The sequence below is a fragment of the Sorex araneus genome, chromosome X (genome assembly GCF_027595985.1).
Source record: "Sorex araneus isolate mSorAra2 chromosome X, mSorAra2.pri, whole genome shotgun sequence".
NCBI classification, from domain to species: domain Eukaryota; kingdom Metazoa; phylum Chordata; class Mammalia; order Eulipotyphla; family Soricidae; genus Sorex; species Sorex araneus.
In genome coordinates, this window is record NC_073313.1 from 313,994,331 (window position 1) to 314,012,782 (window position 18,452).

Genomic DNA, 18,452 nt, shown 5'->3' on the forward strand with positions numbered 1-18,452 from the left:
TGTTATTCTATATTCCACAGATGAGTGCAATCATTCTATGTCTGTCTCTCTCTTTCTGACTTATTTCACTTAGCATGATACTCCCCATGCTGATCCACTTATATGCAAAATTCATGACCTCATTTTTCCTAACAGCTGCATAGTATTCCTTTGTATAGATGTACCAAAGTTTCTTCAACCAGTCATCTGTTCTAGGGCATTCATGTTTTTTCCAGATTCTCTGGCTCTTGTAAACAGTGCTGCGATGAACATATAAGTGCAGATGTCATTTTGACTATACTTTTTTGCTTCTCTGGGATATATTCCCAGCAGTGGTATTGCTGGGTCAAATGGGAGCTCAATTTCTAATTTTTTGAGAATCATCCATATTGTTTTCCAAAAGGGCTGAACCAGTCGGCATTCCCACCAGCAGTGTAGAAGGGTCCCTTTCTCCCCACATCCTCTCCAACAGCAGCTGCTTTTGTTTTTAGGATGTGTGCTAGTCTCTGTGGTGTGAGGTGGTATCTCATGGTTGTTTTGATCTGCATATCCCTGATGATTAGTGATGTAGAGCACCTTTTCATGTGCCTTTTGGCCATTTGTATCTCTTCCTTGGGAAAGTTTCTGTTCATTTGTTCACCCCATTTTCTGATGGGGTTGGATGTTTTCTTCTTATAGAGTTCAACCAATGCTTTATATACCATTGATGTTAACCCCTTATCTGATGGGTATTGTGTAAATATCCTTTCCCATTCTGTAGATAGTCTTTGTATTCTGGTCACTGTGTCCTTTGCGGTGCAGAAGCTTTTTAGTTTAATGTAGTCCAATTTGTTGATCTCTGTTTCCACTTGGTTCGCCAGTTGGATGTTATCTTTAAAGATACTTTTATCTTCAATATCGTGGAGGGTTTTGCCGATCTTGTCTTCAATGTACCTTATTTTTTGTGGTCTGATGTTGAGGTCTGTAATCCATTTTGATCTGACTTTTGTGCATGGTGTCAGGTCAAGGTCTAAGCCCATTCTTTTGCATGTGGTTGTCCAGTTGTGCCAGCACCATTTGTTAAAGAGGCTTTCCTTGCTCCACTTCACATCTCTTGCTCCCTTATCAAAGATTAGATGATCACACATTTGGGGTTATGTTTAGGGATATTCCACCCTGTTCCATTGGTCTGCGGCTCTGCCTTTGTTCCAGTACCATGCTGTTTTAATTGATACTGCTTTGTAGTAAAGTTTGAGGTTGGGGAGGGTGATGCCTCCCATCGTCTTTTTCCCAAGAATTGTTTCCCAAGAATCCGTGGGCATTTGTTGTTCCATATGAATTTTAGGATTGCTTGATCTGTTTCTTTGAAGAATGTCATGGGTGTCCTTATAGGGATCGCATTGAATCTGTATAATGCTTTGGAAGTATTGCCATTTTGACAATATTGATTCTCCCTATCCATGAGCAGGGTATATATGTTTCCATTTCCTCATCTCCTCTTTTATTTAATGGAGTAGCATTTTGTAGTTTTCTTTGTAGAGTTCTTTTACTTCCTTGGTTAAGCTGATTCTGAGGTACTTGATTTTCTGGGGTACGATTGTGAATGGGATTGCTTTTTTCATGTCCCTTCCCTCTGTCTCATTGTTTGTATATACGAAGGCCATGGATTTTGGGGTGTTCATTTTGTAGCCTACAACTTTACTATATAAGTCTATAGTTTCTAAGAGTTTCTTAGTAGAGACTTTAGGCTTCTCTAGATATAGTATTATATCGTCTGCGAATAGTGAGAGTTTGATTTCTTCCTTTCCTTTCTGGATGCCCTTAATCTCTTTTTCTTGTCTAATAGCTATCGCAAGTACCTCTAGTACTATATTGAAGAGAAGTGGTGAGAGTGGTCATCCTTGTCTTGTACATGATCTTAGGGGAAAGGCTCTTATAAACTTCACAGTTTTTAAAGTGCGGTGAATATGCCTAAATTTTTTTTAAATTGAGAAGTAGACAAGAAAGGTTGTGATACTGTACAAAAAATAGTGACATAATCACTCCCTTTTCCATGCTTACCTCCCATTCCACACTCTCAGCACGGCAAGGGGTCTTTCTCCCCTGACTAAATGCTAATCCTGGAATTATGCAGTATGATGCTCTCTCTGAGTTACTCTGAATGATTTCAGTTTACATTGAATTTTCTATTAAACCTGTTGCATTTTTATTATTGTATAAACACATACTTTATATTATCCTATATTCTTACATATTAGAAATTTGACATGAGTAATTATATTATTAGTCATTGCTTTTCTTTAAAAGATCCTAATACTAGTGGAATATACTGTACACACAAAAATATGTAGCATTTAATACACTTAGGAAAAAAATGAAAACATGATAAAACAAAAAACAATGATCAGCGTCATTCGGGTCCGGCAAACTCAAATATAGTCTCATGAGATGTGAAATTTCTTCATTTCCCACTCCTGAGATGCCTCTACCACCTCTGAGCCCCCAAGGTTCTCAGGCTTTGTCTTTAGAGGAAAGCTTTATATCACGTATTCCTCTTGCTTCTAGGCCCACATTCCATCCTCAGGGCCATGAATTCATAATTCGTCTTCAGTCAATAAATAAGAGTATCCTACCCACACAGCAGAGCCTGGCAAGCTACCCGTGGCATATTCAATATGCCAAAAACAGTAACAAGGAGTTTCACAATGGAGATGTTACTAGTGCCCACTCGAGCAAATCGATGAACAATGGGACGACAGTACTACATTAAATAAGATGAAAGCAGGTTGTGCTCACCGCTGATGTGAAATGATATTGAGGTAATAAATATTTTTTAAATGCTGGGAACAAGAAAATTTTAGACTCAGGCCTATGACCAACCCGCCATCTCTTGGCTAACTGTAACTATGGTATATAAAAGCAGTATTGTCTGTTCCCCCTGGGTTGGAAGTGAGGAAGAGGGGCTTGCCCTTATCAGAGGAGGCGATGAACCAGCCAGGGAAGGCCACTGACTCAAAGGTGCAGGTCCTGCCATCCTGGTCTCGGTAGAAGAGGAAGTTCATCACAGGTCCGGGTTTATTGTACAGGTCTAAGATCTTCTCATCCTGAAAGGTGGGAGACAGTGTCCAGAAGGAGACAAGCACATTTGAGTAGTTCAGGATCAAGTTACACAATGAATAGACATTTTGAAGTTCTAGAAGGCTTCTCCATTAGTTAGAAAAATATATTGTAAAAGAATAGAATCAGCACCAAAGAAATCTTTCTAGCCCCCGCCCTGTAATCTAGAAATGGCACAGAAGTGACTCAAAGACAAGTTAATCAAGTGACCACACTTGTACAGTGAATTGGGACTTGCTAAACCAGACTGAGAGAATCCTAAAAAAGGAGTATCAAGTTTCAATGATTTTATGACTGAAGCTCAAACATCAAAGCTCAAAGCTTTGTAACTATCTCACGGTGATTCAATAGAAAGAAAGAAAGAAAGAAAGGCAGTCTTCATTGATGAGAGACGAGACAGGATAAATTTTTTAAAATGCTGATGTGGGCACATTTCAAAAAGAGTCAAGAGCAAATATAAGTAATAACAGGGAAATACTTTTTAATTCTAAAATTAGATTTTTTTGCCAAGAAAAATTTATATCAAATGATTTTTTCACATTATTTTTTTTAACAACTCACCTTCAGGTGCAGTGTGGGTTTCCCTTCAATGTCCTCACAAGATAGACACTTCTCTGGATTCTTAATTCCCAAATAAATGGGAAACCTTGTGCTTTTCTCAGGAGATACCAGGTAATTGCAGGGGAGGAAAGTTACAGTGACTGTAAAGATAAAAGGGGTTGATGTCTCTGCTTCCCTTTAAAGTCAGGAAGACTAATATTGTGCCACACCATAGCATGCACTCACATCCCCTATGACCTAGGACTTGGAGACGGCAAACCCGTCCTGGGAGATATTCACATTTCTGTTCACACACTGGAGGTGGGGATCCCCATTAATATTTGGAGAGCTCTGCCAATGAGCAAGTTTTGCCGGTTGTGATACTGAAATATGCCTGTCTAGGGTTTCCATTAATTTAGTGCTCATGGGACAGTTTGCACTTAGACAACACAAGCTCTTCCTTTGCCACAGGACATACTCCCAGAATTGAAAGCAGCTCTTTTGTTCTACCCTATTTCGTTCTCTTCATGGGGTTCCATATAAACTTCTCCCATACTTTTCTTCCCAGGAAGATTTGAAATCCACCTCTATCAAATGGGTCACTGTGATGCCACCCTTCAACAAGAGGCCCAGTGGCAGCCCTCAAGCCCAGTCATGTGAGCGGGGCACCCTCTCCAGGAGCAGTCACAGAATCCCCACTCACCGGGAGTCACACTTTCCTTCCGGGGAACTGACACAATATTTTCATCTTGCAGGATCCACACATTGTGATTCAAGTCAGAGACCTCTCCAAAGTCAGATGAGTCCCTTGCTGTCAAACGGAAAAAGATAACAAAGAAACATTAAGATTAAGGCTGTTTTGTTGCACACCAGAAGAAGGATCACCTACTCCAGGCCCTTCGGTATGAAATGTCTAGCTTTGCACACCAAGCTTGCAAGTACTCACGGGACCTGGTTTCCAGACTTTCTGTACGGAGAAGCTCTGTGGTCTGTGAGAAGGGCAAAGCCCTAATGGGTCTAAGCTGGTTAATTATCAGTGCACATGTGAAGTTCAACTACTCCCTTTGGTGCTCACTAGTGTATGTTGGTCTGGAGCTAGAGCTGTCATCAAGCACTGGTTCTCACCATGACTAATCCCTGCTCCACGAGGGTCATGCCTGATGCAGTGTGGCGCACAGAGAGAGGATTCTGAAGAGACATCTGCCGATGTGGGGGTCTCCAGCCTCCCTTGATCCATCCCAACATCACCTGGAAAATTGAAAAAAAGAGTATTCTGGAATGTCTGTTGTAAGGAGGTTGTCTCAGCATCTGTGGGGACAGTGATATGAATATAAAATTTCAGAGAACTTTCAAGACCTTCTCGGGTCATTGTTCTGGACAGGGGGTTGGGACAAACTAATTACACCAAGTCCTGCTCAGAGAATCTGAGCCTCATCCTGTAATAAATCTTTCTGATATAAGCAGGGTGAGAAGGTCAGACAGAATTTTAACCCTCCCAGAAATTCAGCCAATAACAGTATCTTGTCTAGAAATTCCTAGACCAGACATGAGTTTGGATCATCAGTATCCCAGAACCCCTTGATACCTCTGCCCACTCATTCTAGCAGCCCCCTCCATCCCCTTGACATCTGACTCTGCCAATAATCAAGACAGACTCATGCCAGAACAGGAACCCAGTAACTACCCCTGAGAGACATAAGACATGGAACCTGCCTGCACAGTCCCAGGCTTCACTGAACCAAAAAGCAGAGAAAAGGGTCAGAAGACTTTCAGCTCTGGTGCCAAAGAAAGACCTTTATTCCTAGGGACTGAGTCTCAGTTCCTGCAGCTCCCAAGAGTGGTAATGGGCTGTCACGATGCCTGTTCATATATCTGGAGAGCACAGGGTGGTTCCCGCTTCCTTGAAGGGGTGTGACAGTTGTGTGACAAGAAAGCAAATCAGCTCCTCCTGCCAGATGCCCTGATGAAGAAACTGACGAGGTTCTGAAGAAAAAAATCACAATATCGGCAGAACTACAACCTGTTTGAGATCGCTTATATGTAAGGCAGGCCTCTGAGGAAATAAAGTTGATGAGATGTTCATCATGTTTGATGTTCAGAAAGGGGCTCTGGAGGGACTTCCCCAGAGTTCAGTTCAGTCACGCAGCTCTGGAACTAGTTGAGCATCACATTCTTCAGGAAGGGAGTTGTCTGGGGTGGGAAGCTTGACCTTGCTTCTCCTACTAAAGGAGTCTTTTTTTTAAACATCTCAGTATATGTATTGCAAACCATAATGCCCAAAAGTAGAGAGAGAATATGTGGAATATTGTCTGCCATGGAGGCAGTGGGAGGGTGGGAAAGGTGGGGTATACTGGGGATTTTGATGGTGGGGAATGTGCACTGGTGGAGGGATGGGTGTTTGATCATTGTGTGATTGTAACTCAAACAAGAAAGTTGTAACTATATCTCATGGTGAATAAATAAAATTTTAAAAAATTAATTCACCATGAGATAAACAATTACAAGGTTTTCTATGATTGGGTTTCAGTCATACAAAGTTCCAACACCCATTCCACCACCAATGTCCCCATTTTCCCTCCTGCCACCCCAACCTCCAAGCCCGTCTCTGTGGAAGGCACTTTCCTTCTTTGTGGTTTTCAATACAGATACTGAGAGCTTATCATGATTGTTCTAAAGGTGTCTTTTGACTTTGAAATTAGCTGTATGTTTCAGCCAAGTTGGCTGGTATTTCTGAAGACCAAAACACTCCACGTTGAGTTCTCTTTAGTGAAGGGTTCAGTTGAAAGCTCCCTACCTACATTCTTAAAACCCTCAGAGAAACACCATCCCTTTGGGATGCCTAAGATACTGAGCATCACAGTCTCAATTGAGTAAAGTTCATTCCAAGTTACTTCTTCTCCCTCCCCTGCCACAAAATATTAACTCAAGCATTGCCTTAATCTATAGGCATAGCTAGGATTTGTCCCCAAATTGAAACACAGTTCCAAATGGTCTCCTACATTCTTTTCCAGTAAATAACATATTTATAGACTCAATAAATGGTAATGAAATTATTTTTATTATTCTTTAAATACACACAAAATTCCATCTCTTAAGGTAGATCAAACAAGAATTTTTCTGAGAACCCTGTTAATTTCAGAAGTAGGTAAAATTTATAACTTTCTGTCTCCCTATCTAGAAAAAAATAAAACAAAAATATAAATAATTAAATGGAGCAATGCAAGTAAGCAACTCAACCAGCCCCTCTTCCTGTTTGAGAAGAAATACTCGCTCACCCACTCAGAATTTCCTCCCCATCTTCTGGTTCACCTTATAACAACATAGTTCTTCCCTGTTGAAAATCCAATCCTATTCAGCTATTACTAGAAAAGAGTGTGATTGTGAATTCTGACACACTTCAGTTCAAAGCCAGGCTCAGCCTGTGCCATCTTTTCAAAACCTCACTGGTGAGCGAAGGGTCTCTCCACTCTGCATCAGTCATCATATTCTTTTTTTCCTGGGATTCTTACCACAAAATAGCATCAACTAGGCTGCATTATTTTTGTCCCTGACTCAATATGAAGCTAGTAAAGAAAATAGAACCCACACCATAAATTGCAAAAACAGAGAACAGGACTGAATTCAAGAAGTTGGATAGTCATATACTATAATACTAAAGAGTAGAAAAGAATGGGCGAGTTGCCCCTGTTAGTTACCATCTCAGGCAAAAACAAAACAAAACTGGAGGTATTGAAAATCATCAAGGAACGCAGAGGGATAATATCAAATATCAGATATCAAGGTGTCTTCTTCAAACTAATGTTCATATTTCTGAAAAGGAAGTGTGTCCTTATGGGTGAAGGGAAAATAGAGGTAGAATAATGCAGGAGATTCTCAAAAGGTCTAAGTGACTTAAAACAAGTCAGAATTGTTTTATCATTGATTCCAAAGAACGTGAAAAAAGCTAGGATTTCCCCCTGCCCAGATAAAGTCTTCAACATCCTTCATAATTGTGGTATGTGTCCTCTTTGGGCTGGAGCAATAGCACAGTGGGTAGGGCATTTGCCTTGCATGCAGCCGACCCAGGTTCAATTCCTCTGCCCCTCTCCGAGAGCCCGGCAAGCTACTGAGAATATCTTGTCCTGCACGGCAAGATACTCGAAATTGAATTTAGCCAAGTAGACACAAAACCAAAGCCCTAGATATGGAAATAATTGCAATAAATAAATTTACCAGATCTAAATTTCCAAATTCTAAGATGCTATTATAAATATATCACTGATTAATAATGTTGAGGTTTTGTGGCAACAATGATAATGAGTTTCTTAATGTCCTTTTACTGTGAGTCCACCTTTTGTGGGTTTTGTTAAACTCCTGAAAGACACAATTTTGACTGCAAGAATCCCTGAAGTATACTTTCAAGACTTTCAAGATTTTGAGTTTCTGGATTTTCACCTTACTGATTCTGGCACTTGACATTGTATGGCCCAATGCCTATATTGAACATGACCTAAACTCTCCTTCTCAAAGGAACCCAAATCCATCTTCTTGATTTGCTTTGCTGTCACATCTTTCTAAAGCTAATTTTCCCTTGAAAACTCAAACTTGAAATTGTGAATTAACAAACTGACTTCTTCTTCTTCTTCTTCTTCTTCTTCTTCTTCTTCTTCTTCTTCTTCTTCTTCTTCTTCTTCTTCTTCTTCTTCTTCTTCTTCTTCTTCTTCTTCTTCTTCTCCTTCTTCTTCTTCTTCTTTGTTCTTCTTCTTCTTCTTCTTCTTCTTCTTCTTCTTCTTCTTCTTCTTCTTCTTCTCCTTCTTCTCCTTCTTCTCCTCCTCCTCCTCCTCCTCCTCCTCCTCCTCCTCCTCCTCCTCCTCCTCCTTCTTCTTCTTCTTCTTCTTCTTCTTCTTCTTCTTCTTCTTCTTCTTCTTCTTCTTCTTCTTCTTCTTCTTCTTCTTCTTCTTCTTCTTCTTCTTCTTCTTCTTCTTCTTCTTCTTCTTCTTCTTCTTCTGTTGCTGCTACTGCTGCTTCTGCTTCTGCTTTGTCTGCTCCTTCTGCTACTTCTGTTTATTCTTGTGCTTCTGCTTCTTCTGCTTTCATCTTCTTCATCTTCTTTTGTTGTCTTCTCCTTCTCCTTCATCTTTTTCTTCTTTCTTCTGAAAAATTAAAACAAATTAACAAAAATAGCACCAAAATGATGACAGAAATTGAAGAAATAGTACCATTAAAGGCTTTAAAACAAAGTATTCATAATAGTAAATAAGATTTCCCTAAATTTAAAACAGCTATTGACCAAATTATACACGTATGTTTAATAAAAGCTAAAAATAAAAGCTTTTACTGTACAGTTCACTATAAAACATTTATGGAATCGTTGTAATTTAAATGCCTAAAGTTTGAAATTCTTAGACAAAGAATCAAATGAAAGAACTGTTAGCCTTTCCCCTGTAATACAAAAATTACAGCCATGAGAGAGAAGATAATAAATCAGGCATCATCAAAAATTTTAAATCTTAGGGGCCGGAGCGATAGCACAGTGGGTAGGGCGTTTGCCTTGCACGCAGCCAACCCGGGTTCGATCCCCGGCATCCCATATGGTCCCCCAAGCACCGCCAGGAGTAATTCCTGAGTGCAGAGCCAGGAGTAACCCCTGAGCATCGCTGGGTGTGACCCAAAAAGCAAAAAAAAAAAAAAATTTAAATCTTAGACAAAACACTCAGTGGAAGAAATGAAATGATATGGTCTATCAAAAAACATTTGTAACAAACATATTTTAATATCCAAAGTATTTATTGTATTTACATAATTATAAAAATGTAAATAACCCATAGGAAAATGAGCAATAATATAAACAAAGCATTTCACTGAGAGGAAATACAATGCCCTAATTAGACATGACCACAACTAGCCATACTCATGATTAGCAAAATACAAATCAAAACAGTAATGAAATTTATTTTCTACCTATTAGGAAGTTATAAATTTAGAAGATGTTGTGAGGAAATACAATTCACTCATCCTGTGAATGATTATGTGAGTCAACACAGACATTTTGAAAACAATTTTGCAGAATTACATCAAGAACATAATTGTCAATTGTTAGAAACATGTAACCTTGACTACAGTAGCAATGAAAGAGCTGAATAAATTAAAACACAGCATTAACTCTTAATCCAAACTATGCCCAACAATTTAAATGTGCATACTGTTGACCCATCCGTTTTTTCCATACAACATTATCTCAGTTAAGTAGAAATTAAATCAAATTCAAAGTGACTAAAACAATTTTTAAATTTTTTTTTTGCATCACACCCAGCGATGCACAGGGGTCACTCCTGGCTCTGCACTCAGGAATTACCCCTGGCAGTTCTGGATGATAGTATTGGCCATTTCAGGGAAAAGTTAGAAAAAAAGAAAATTTAGAAAATAATCCCATTTACTCTCCCTCAAGAAAGAGAAAATACTGAGCACAAACAGCAGAGGAAGTGGATGATGATATACGGAAAACTTTAAGGCATTACTAAAAGAAATGGGAGTCACAAAGAGAGGAAAGATATCCTGTGGTAACAGATTAGAAAAATAAGTGCTATTAAGACAGAGATCTTATATGAAAATGTTTAGACTTCACAGACTGGAACACCTTCTGGAGCAACAAAAAGCTTATTAAATTCTTAGGCAAAGATTTACAATTCTGTAATCAGATATAAATTTATTTTCTTAATCTATTAATGCTAATATTGCAACTTTGTTATCTACTCAATTTTGATCCTAAAATTGTATCAACCATTGCCATGTTTTTGTGCATTAAATAAAAAATATTTAAAACAAAAAACTCACCTAAGGCAATCTTCAGATTCAATACAATCCCTATCAAAAAACCAAAGGTATTTTCAAGGAAATAAATATAACATTTCTAATGTCATGTGGAAGCACAAAAAATCCTTGAAATAGCAAAATGAATCCTGAAACCAAGTAATAGAACATAACTTTTTCTGGAAGCCACTAAGTTTGAGGTTGCTTGTAAGCAGTAAGCCATCCAGGCATCTTTTAGCATGCAAGCAAGCATAAGTCAGGAGAAGCTTATCATCGCTTCTCGGCCTTTTGGCTAAGGTCAAGTGCAGGAGAAGTTTATCCACATATCCATGCCAATTAAAATAACAGCAATGAAACAAATGACAACCAACTGGGAGATTAAAGAAGTCAATGGAAATTAGTGGAAAAATCATGAATGTCCCAACCAGTTGGGAAAAGAATATACAAATGTCCAAGGATACCCAAATCAAGGAAGCAACTACCATAGGTGGTGCCAAATTGCAGCAAAAAAAAAAAAATGCAAGTGAATTAGTTACTGAACTTGTTCTTAAACTGCTTGCTGTGTATTAGGTACATATTCATTTTGGCAGAGTGGGAAATTTGTTCATTCCATTAAATTCCTATTAATACAACTCACATTTTTCTTTATTTTTTGCAAGGGGTGAGTACCATATGTGGTGTCAAGGTTCCAACCAGGGTCAGCCTCGTGTAAGGCAAGTATTTTCACCCTGTACTATCTCTCTTCTCAAATGCAGTCGAAGCACTGGCACACAGGCTGCTTTTTTGGCGTTTCTTCTTCTTTCCCACCTCCTCTTCTTCCTCAGAGTCACTGCAAGACACACTGGGGGCGCGTTGGGGAAGAGATGCAGCCTTCAGGGCCCGTAACGTAGCCCAAAGTTGTCGGGACCTGGAGCCCTTGGCAGGTGAGGCCACCGCAGGCTGAGGCCATGTGACCACAGAATATATTCTAAATGATACAATTGAAGAAGAGTCAGTGAAAAAGCCTCACACCCTTATGGAGATACATCAGGAAAAACTAAAAGAAGAGCAAAAGAAGAAGAAGCAGCATCAAGAGTAGTTCAGACAGTGATGATGAAGAAAAGAAATACGAAAAACTGAAGAAGGCTCTGAATGCCAAGGAGGCCCGCCTTTTCATGTCAAGGAGATCATGTGGATCGATGAGTGGAAGTGGCTATACAATAGTGTGTAATCACAAAAAAATGGGGCAGCAGGTCTCTGTCTCTCCATCCGCCTGAGTTCAGTAGTGTCACGCTGCTTCCCCTACCCCAGGGAGGTCGATGAAGATGGGCAGGTGAAGGAAGGAATGAGGGCCAGGCTGGTTGGTCTCAGTTGCAGTTTATTCCATTCCCATCTCCATTCTCTGATTTTCCTCCTGCTTCTTCCTCCCCCATAATCCTTCATTTTCCTTCTCGCTCTTGATCAGGATCTAGATTCCCCAGAGCTGGCGGCCCCCCAGCCCACTCCTAGAGCCTCGTTAAATCCCCAAGCATGAGGGTTTGGGGCTTACACATAGGTGTGGTCACAATTAATAGGTTGTGACCCTCAGAGGATGCTGTTTTTAGGACAGATTCTCTTTCAGCAGGACACCTGCCCAAGAGCAAAATCCCATGGGTGTGTTTCTCCTCTCCTTGTCCAACTAACATATAAGCATTCATAATACTAATCATTTTGTATGGACATAGTAAGAGATACATTAAGCTTATAGATAGAATTGCTCTCCTGGGGCCATCTCTATCTCAGACTACAGTGCTCAGGCCAGATTAGTCTTTCCTATCCCTAGCAGGGTCCTAGTCTCATCGTTACTTTGGGATCATGACAGCATTTTTCCATGATCTGCTCTCAACTTATAGTTGAGTATCGTGGCACTTTGGCCTGGCCCAGTTCAATTCCAGGGTAGCTCAGAGCTTGCCCTGGGTCCTTTCAGTCCTTCGTCGAGACCCTGCTTTTGGGGTGCTAGGAACTAAGGGCAACTGGGGCTTAAGTTGAGAAAGCAGATGCCTGGGAATGAATAATATTCAAAGCCAATTAAATCCCAAGTTATAAAGTATAATATTGACTGTCTTCCTTTGTCCATACAAAAAGGACATTGCTTTAAACTAAACTATTCAAAAGACATAAGGAGAGGACAAAAGCAATATCTCACTCATACATATAAAATCATAGATTTCTGAGGAATCTGACCTTACAAGTTAACACAGTCTGATTAGGGGGGAAAGGTGATAGACAGGTTGGAGAAGAAAGCATAGAGAGGAGTTTACAGATAAATGCAGTGGAATGGAATTGCCTCAGGAGCACTATGATAAACCTAAGCTTCCTGTGACAAGGGGAACAGGACATACCAACGATGTCTTAAAATGTTTAGAGATTATTACCAGATAAACCTAAACTCTTTGTGGCAAGGGAGAAAGGACAAACCAATGATAGCCTACACAATAGTATCTATGAAACTGAGGAGCCCACAGAGGAAGAAATGGAGGCCTACAGAATGAAATGCCTGAGGCCAGACGACCCTATGGCCTCCTTCTTAGGACAGTAGAGACTAGTCACAGACGTCACTCCAGATACACAGTGAATTCACTCTTCTTAGGCTTCTTGCCGAAGATGAGAAATGGAAAAAAATAGTGTCTGCTCTTCATGCTGCACTTAAATAATAAAACTTCCAGAGATTGCATAGTAAATTCATTCCTCTCCACAGTGATGATGGACTGGAGCGATAGCACAGCGGGTAGGACGTTTGCCTTGCACGGGCAGACCCGGGTTTGATTCCTCCGTCCCTCTCGGAGAGCCCGGCAAGCTACCGAGAGTATCCTGCCTGCATGGCAAAGCCTGGCAAGCTACCCGTGGTGTATTTGATATGCCAGAAACAGTAACAAGTCTCACAATGGAGATGTTACTGGTGCCTGTTTGAGCAAATCGATGAACAATGGGACTACAATGCTACTATCTCTCTAGTACTAACTCTGCATTTTATACAAATAAAGACCCAATTCATTTCCTAATTCATTCTTTTACTATTCTATACTCATGAGATTAGTGGGTAAAGGGTATAGATGTTGGGAAAAAATAAGACAAGGGCTGAGTGTAAGGACATGGTTTTGACCATCACCTCTCAATCTCAGCACCGTGGACATTGGTAACTGGATAATCCACTGCTCTGGACACTCTCCTATGCATTGCAAAGCATTTATCAGCATCCTGACTTCTGCACTAGCTCTACTAGTGCCCTCATTCACAGTTCTAAAAATCAAAAATATCTCTAGAACTTGCCCAGTGTCCTCTGGGGGGCTTAAAGCACCCCTTGCTCCCTCCCCCCATCTCCCTGTGTTTCTGGCTGCCTGGCAGCCAGGCCCATTAACTGCCTCTGGTCACTATATAAACTCGTGAATGGCCATGATTCAGAGACGCACAAATAAATCTCAGAAGAGAGCAATTTGCTACAGAGATGCTTCCGAACCCCCAAATCACCATCCAGTTAAAAATTTAACTCCAGCTCTAGCACCCTGTTTAAAATTTTAGAATTCCTGGAGCACACAGGAGCAAAAGTGAGCATGTGACATGGCATATTTTATTAGTGGGCATGTGACATGCCACTTATAAACCAAGAGTAACACACCACATTTGATGGGGTGTAAATTAGAAGGCAACTGATCTTCATTAAATATATATATATATATATTAGCACACAAAGTCTCAACTGATCACAACATGTTAGTCATCTCTTATATAGGGGCTTACTGGCTCCAAGGTGAGATGCAACAATTTTCACACATTTTCCTCTAAGGAAAGCTTTTTTGGATCATTTTTAGTCAATTATTCATAGCAAGCAATACAAGCAGGCTTGGGTGGTGTTGGGAAAATTCGAAATAATATTGGTAGGAAGGTGTAAAGGTGGTGGGATTCGTGTTGAAATATTGGGTGTAATAATTTATTGGAAACAACTTCATTAAAATAAAATTTAACAAAATAAAATTTAAAAATATAAAAACACCCTCTGCTTGGGAGTAGTGGTTTGAGGGCATGAAGGCAAGGCCAAAACACAATCACTTGTATCACTTGTCATCCCTTGATGGCGCCAGTAACGTCTCCATTTGTTCCATTTGTGGTGTGCTAGTGTAGCCCAATTGTATCTGCTCGCTCCAGGAACAGGAAGAGCCTCAAACCATTCATTCCGGATTTTGACAAAGAAAGGCTTTGTGTCCTAAAGCCACAAACAGGACAGCATCAGAAGTGAGAATTTAAACCTATTCCGTCACCGACATGGCCAAATCAAACACAGTTATAGCAGCAGTAGGGCGTGTGGCCTCCAGGGCAGCTGCAGCTTCTATTTTCCCCTTTCCAAGCACTTTGGACTCACCTCTCAGTTTACATCCCCTGAGGAGCACAGCCTGGCTATAGCAAACGCTTTGTCAATAGTGATTCTAGGCTTTGACAAAGATGAATAAAGCTGGTGTAAATGTTCAGTTGCAGGATTTTGTGGGGGGTACGGGTAGGGGAAGATTTCTGGTTCATTTTTGATGCACATTTGCTTTTTTAAAAAAGTAAAACCTTCTAGACTGCTTCCCAGTGTCCGTTCTCCTCACCAGCTATGGTTGCAAGTTTCTGTTGCTCCTGTTCTTTACTAGGCGCATCTCTGGGAAGCATGTGGTGTTGGAGATCAATCCCATGTTGAACACATGTTTATGCCTTAACCACATGTTTATGTCTTACCCTCAGAAGCTCACAACTTTGGCTGAATTAAATAGTTTACCTTGTTTAATTAATCATCAATTAGCTTATTTCCTTGAAAAACCTTACTGCAACTTCTATTATTTCTCTCCTTCAAAGTATCCTGGCTTCGCCTATCTACCACAAGCCTATGGCAAGCATTATCCACAATGGAGAAAAACTAAGGGCCTTTCCTCTAAGATCAGGCACAAGACAAGGATGCCCACTCTCACCACTTCTCTTCAATATAGTACTGGAAATACTTGCTATAGCTGTTAGACAAGAAAAAGAGATTAAGGGCATTCAGATAGGGAAGGAAGAAATCAAACTCTCACTATTTGCAGATGATATGATACTATATCTAGAGAAGCCCAAAGCCTCTACTAAGAAACTCTTAGAAACAATAGACTTAGGGGCTGGAGCGATAGCACAGCAGGTAGGGCGTTTGCCTTGCACGCGGCCGACCCCGGTTCTAATCCCAGCATCCCATAAGGTCCCCTGAGCACCGCCAGGGGTAATTCCTGAGTGAAGAGCCAGGAGTAACCCCTGTGCATCGCCGGGTGTGACCCAAAAAAAAAACAAACAAAAAAAGAAACAATAGACTTATACAGTAAAGTTGCAGGCTACAAAATCAATGCCCAGATTTGAACAGAGAAGAGGCCAGGCAGTCTGGTGAGCAACGCGGCCAGAGAAATGCTCCGGACCGGAATCGGGGCCAACAACACCAGGGATCCAGACGGAGGAGGTACAGCTGGGACGCCTTCTCCAAATGGAGCTCTGGCGACACGGAGCAGCAACTAACACAGTTCCGGGTTGCGGGACTGGAACACATCCGAGCCATGCGGCCATTAGCGCGGCCCCGCGACCTTTTCTAAAAACTGAAAACATACAATCTTTTAATGGAAAACCAATTATCAAATGCTTCCTTAGTAAGGCTGTCTGTCTTGGGGGGAAACTCCAACAACAATAGTGAGTTTTGTTTTGCAATATGGAACGTAATCAAGGTAAAGAGAAAATGAAGTGAAATTCATCAATTATACAGTGGGGGGTGAAGGGGTGGGGGTATACTGGGGATTCTGGTGGTGGAATATGGGCACTGGTGAAGGGATGGTGTTTGAATATTATATAACTGAGACATAAACCTGAAAACTGTGTATCTTTCCACATGTTGATATAATAAAAATTTAAAAAAAAATCAATGCCCAAAAATCCATGGCCTTCCTATATATACAAACAATGAGGCAGAGGAAAGGGACATGAAAAAAGCAATCCCATTCACAATCGTACCCCAGAAAATCAAGTACCTCGGAATCAGCTTAACCAAGGAAGTAAAAGACCTCTACAAAGAAAACTATAAAACGCTACTCCATGAAATAAAAGAGGACATGAGGAAATGGAAACATATACCTTGCTCATGGATAGGGAGAATCAATATTGTCGAAATGGCAATACTCCCCAAAGCATTATACAGATTCAATGCGATCCCTATAAGGATACCCATGACATTCTTCAAAGAATGGATCAAGCAATCCTAAAATTTATATGGAACAACAAATGTCCACGGATAGCTAAAACAATTCTTGGGAAAAAGACGATGGGAGGCATCACCCTCCCCAACCTCAAACTTTACTACAAAGTGGTAATAATTAAGACAGCATGGTACTGAAACAAAGGCAGACCTGCAGACCAATGGAACAGGGTGGAATATCCCTACACACAACCCCACATGTATGATCATCTAATCTTTGATAAGGGAGCAAGAGATGTGAAGTGGAGCAAGGAAAGCCTCTTTAACAAATGGTGCTGGCACAACTGGACAACCACATGCAAAAGAATGGGCTTAGACCTCGACCAGACACCATGCACAAAAGTCAGATCAAAATGGATTACAGACCTCAACATCAGACCACAAACCATACGGTACATTGAAGACAAGGTTGGCAAAACCCTCCACGATATTGATGATAAAGGTATCTTCAAAGATGACATGCAACTGGCCAACCAAGTGGAAACAGAGATCAAAAAATGGGACTACATTAAACTAAAAACCTTCTGCACCGCAAAAGATACAGTGACTAGAATACAAAGACTATCTACAGAATGGGAAAGGATATTTACACAATACCCATCAGATAAGGGGTTAACATCAATGGTATATAAAGCATTGGTTGAACTCTATAAGAAGAAAACATCCAACCCCATCAGAAAATGGGGTGAGCAAATAAACAGAAACTTTCCCAAGGAAGAGATACAAATGACCAAAAGGCACATGAAAAAGTGCTCTACATCACTAACCATCAGGGATATGCAGATCAAAACAACCATGAGATACCACCTCACACCACAGAGACTAGCACACATCCAAAAGAACAAAAGCAACCGCTGTTGGAGAGGATGTGGGGAGAAAGGGACCCTTCTTCACTGCTGGTGGGAATGCCGACTGGTTCAGCCCTTCTGGAAAACAATTTGGACGACTCTCAAAAAATTAGATATTGAATTCCCATTTGACCCAGCAATACCACTGCTGGGAATATATCCCAGAGAGGCAAAAAAGTACAATCGAAACAACATCTGCACATGTATGTTCATCGCAGCACTGTTTACAATAGCCAGAATCTGGAAAAAACCCGAATGCCCCAGAACGGATGACTGGTTGAGGAAACTTTGGTACATCTATACAATGGAATACTATGCAGCTGTTAGAAAAAAGGAGGTCAAGAATTTTGTAGTCAAGTGGATGGGCATGAAAAGTTTCATGCTGAGTGAAATGAGTCAGAAAGAGAGAGACAGACATAGAAAGATTGCACTCATCTATGGTATATAGAATAACAGAGTGGGAGACTAACACCCAAGAACTGTAGAAATAAGTACCAGGAGGTTGACTCCATGGCTTCGAGGCTGGCCTCACGTTCCGGGGAAAGGTCAACTCAGAGAAGCGATCACCAACTACATTGTAGTCGAAGGCCATGTGGGGGAAGGGAGTTGCGGGCTGAATGAGGGCTAGAGACTGAGCACAGCGGCCACTCAACACCTTTATTGCGAACCACAAGATCTAATTAGAGAGAGAGAGAACAAAAGGGAATACCCTGCCACAGTGTCGGGGCGGGGTGTGGGGAGATGGGATTGGGGAGGGTAGGAGGGACTCTGGGTTTACTGGTGGTGGAGAATGGGCACTGGTGAAGGGATGGGTTCTCGAACTTTGTATGAGGGAAACAAGAGCACAAAGATGAGTAAATCTGTAACTGTACCCTCACGGTGGTTCACTAATTAAAAATAAATAAAGGAAAAAATTAAAAAACAAAAAACAAAGTATCCTGGCTTCG

At 40.8% G+C, this 18,452-nt stretch overlaps 1 protein-coding gene across 1 annotated transcript in view; it reads right to left on the bottom strand.

Annotated features, from left to right (window-relative positions):
* Positions 1-2,852: 2,852 nt before the first annotated feature.
* Positions 2,853-18,452, bottom strand: part of LOC129399910 (interleukin-36 gamma-like) — a 28,293-nt gene continuing 12,693 nt past the window's right edge. The window contains exons 3-5 of the mRNA XM_055121319.1: positions 4,319-4,426; positions 3,637-3,776; positions 2,853-3,062 (exon numbers count right to left, since the gene is read on the bottom strand). Of these exons, the coding sequence (XP_054977294.1) occupies positions 2,853-3,062; positions 3,637-3,776; positions 4,319-4,426 (458 nt within the window). The remainder of the gene's footprint in view (positions 3,063-3,636; positions 3,777-4,318; positions 4,427-18,452) is intronic.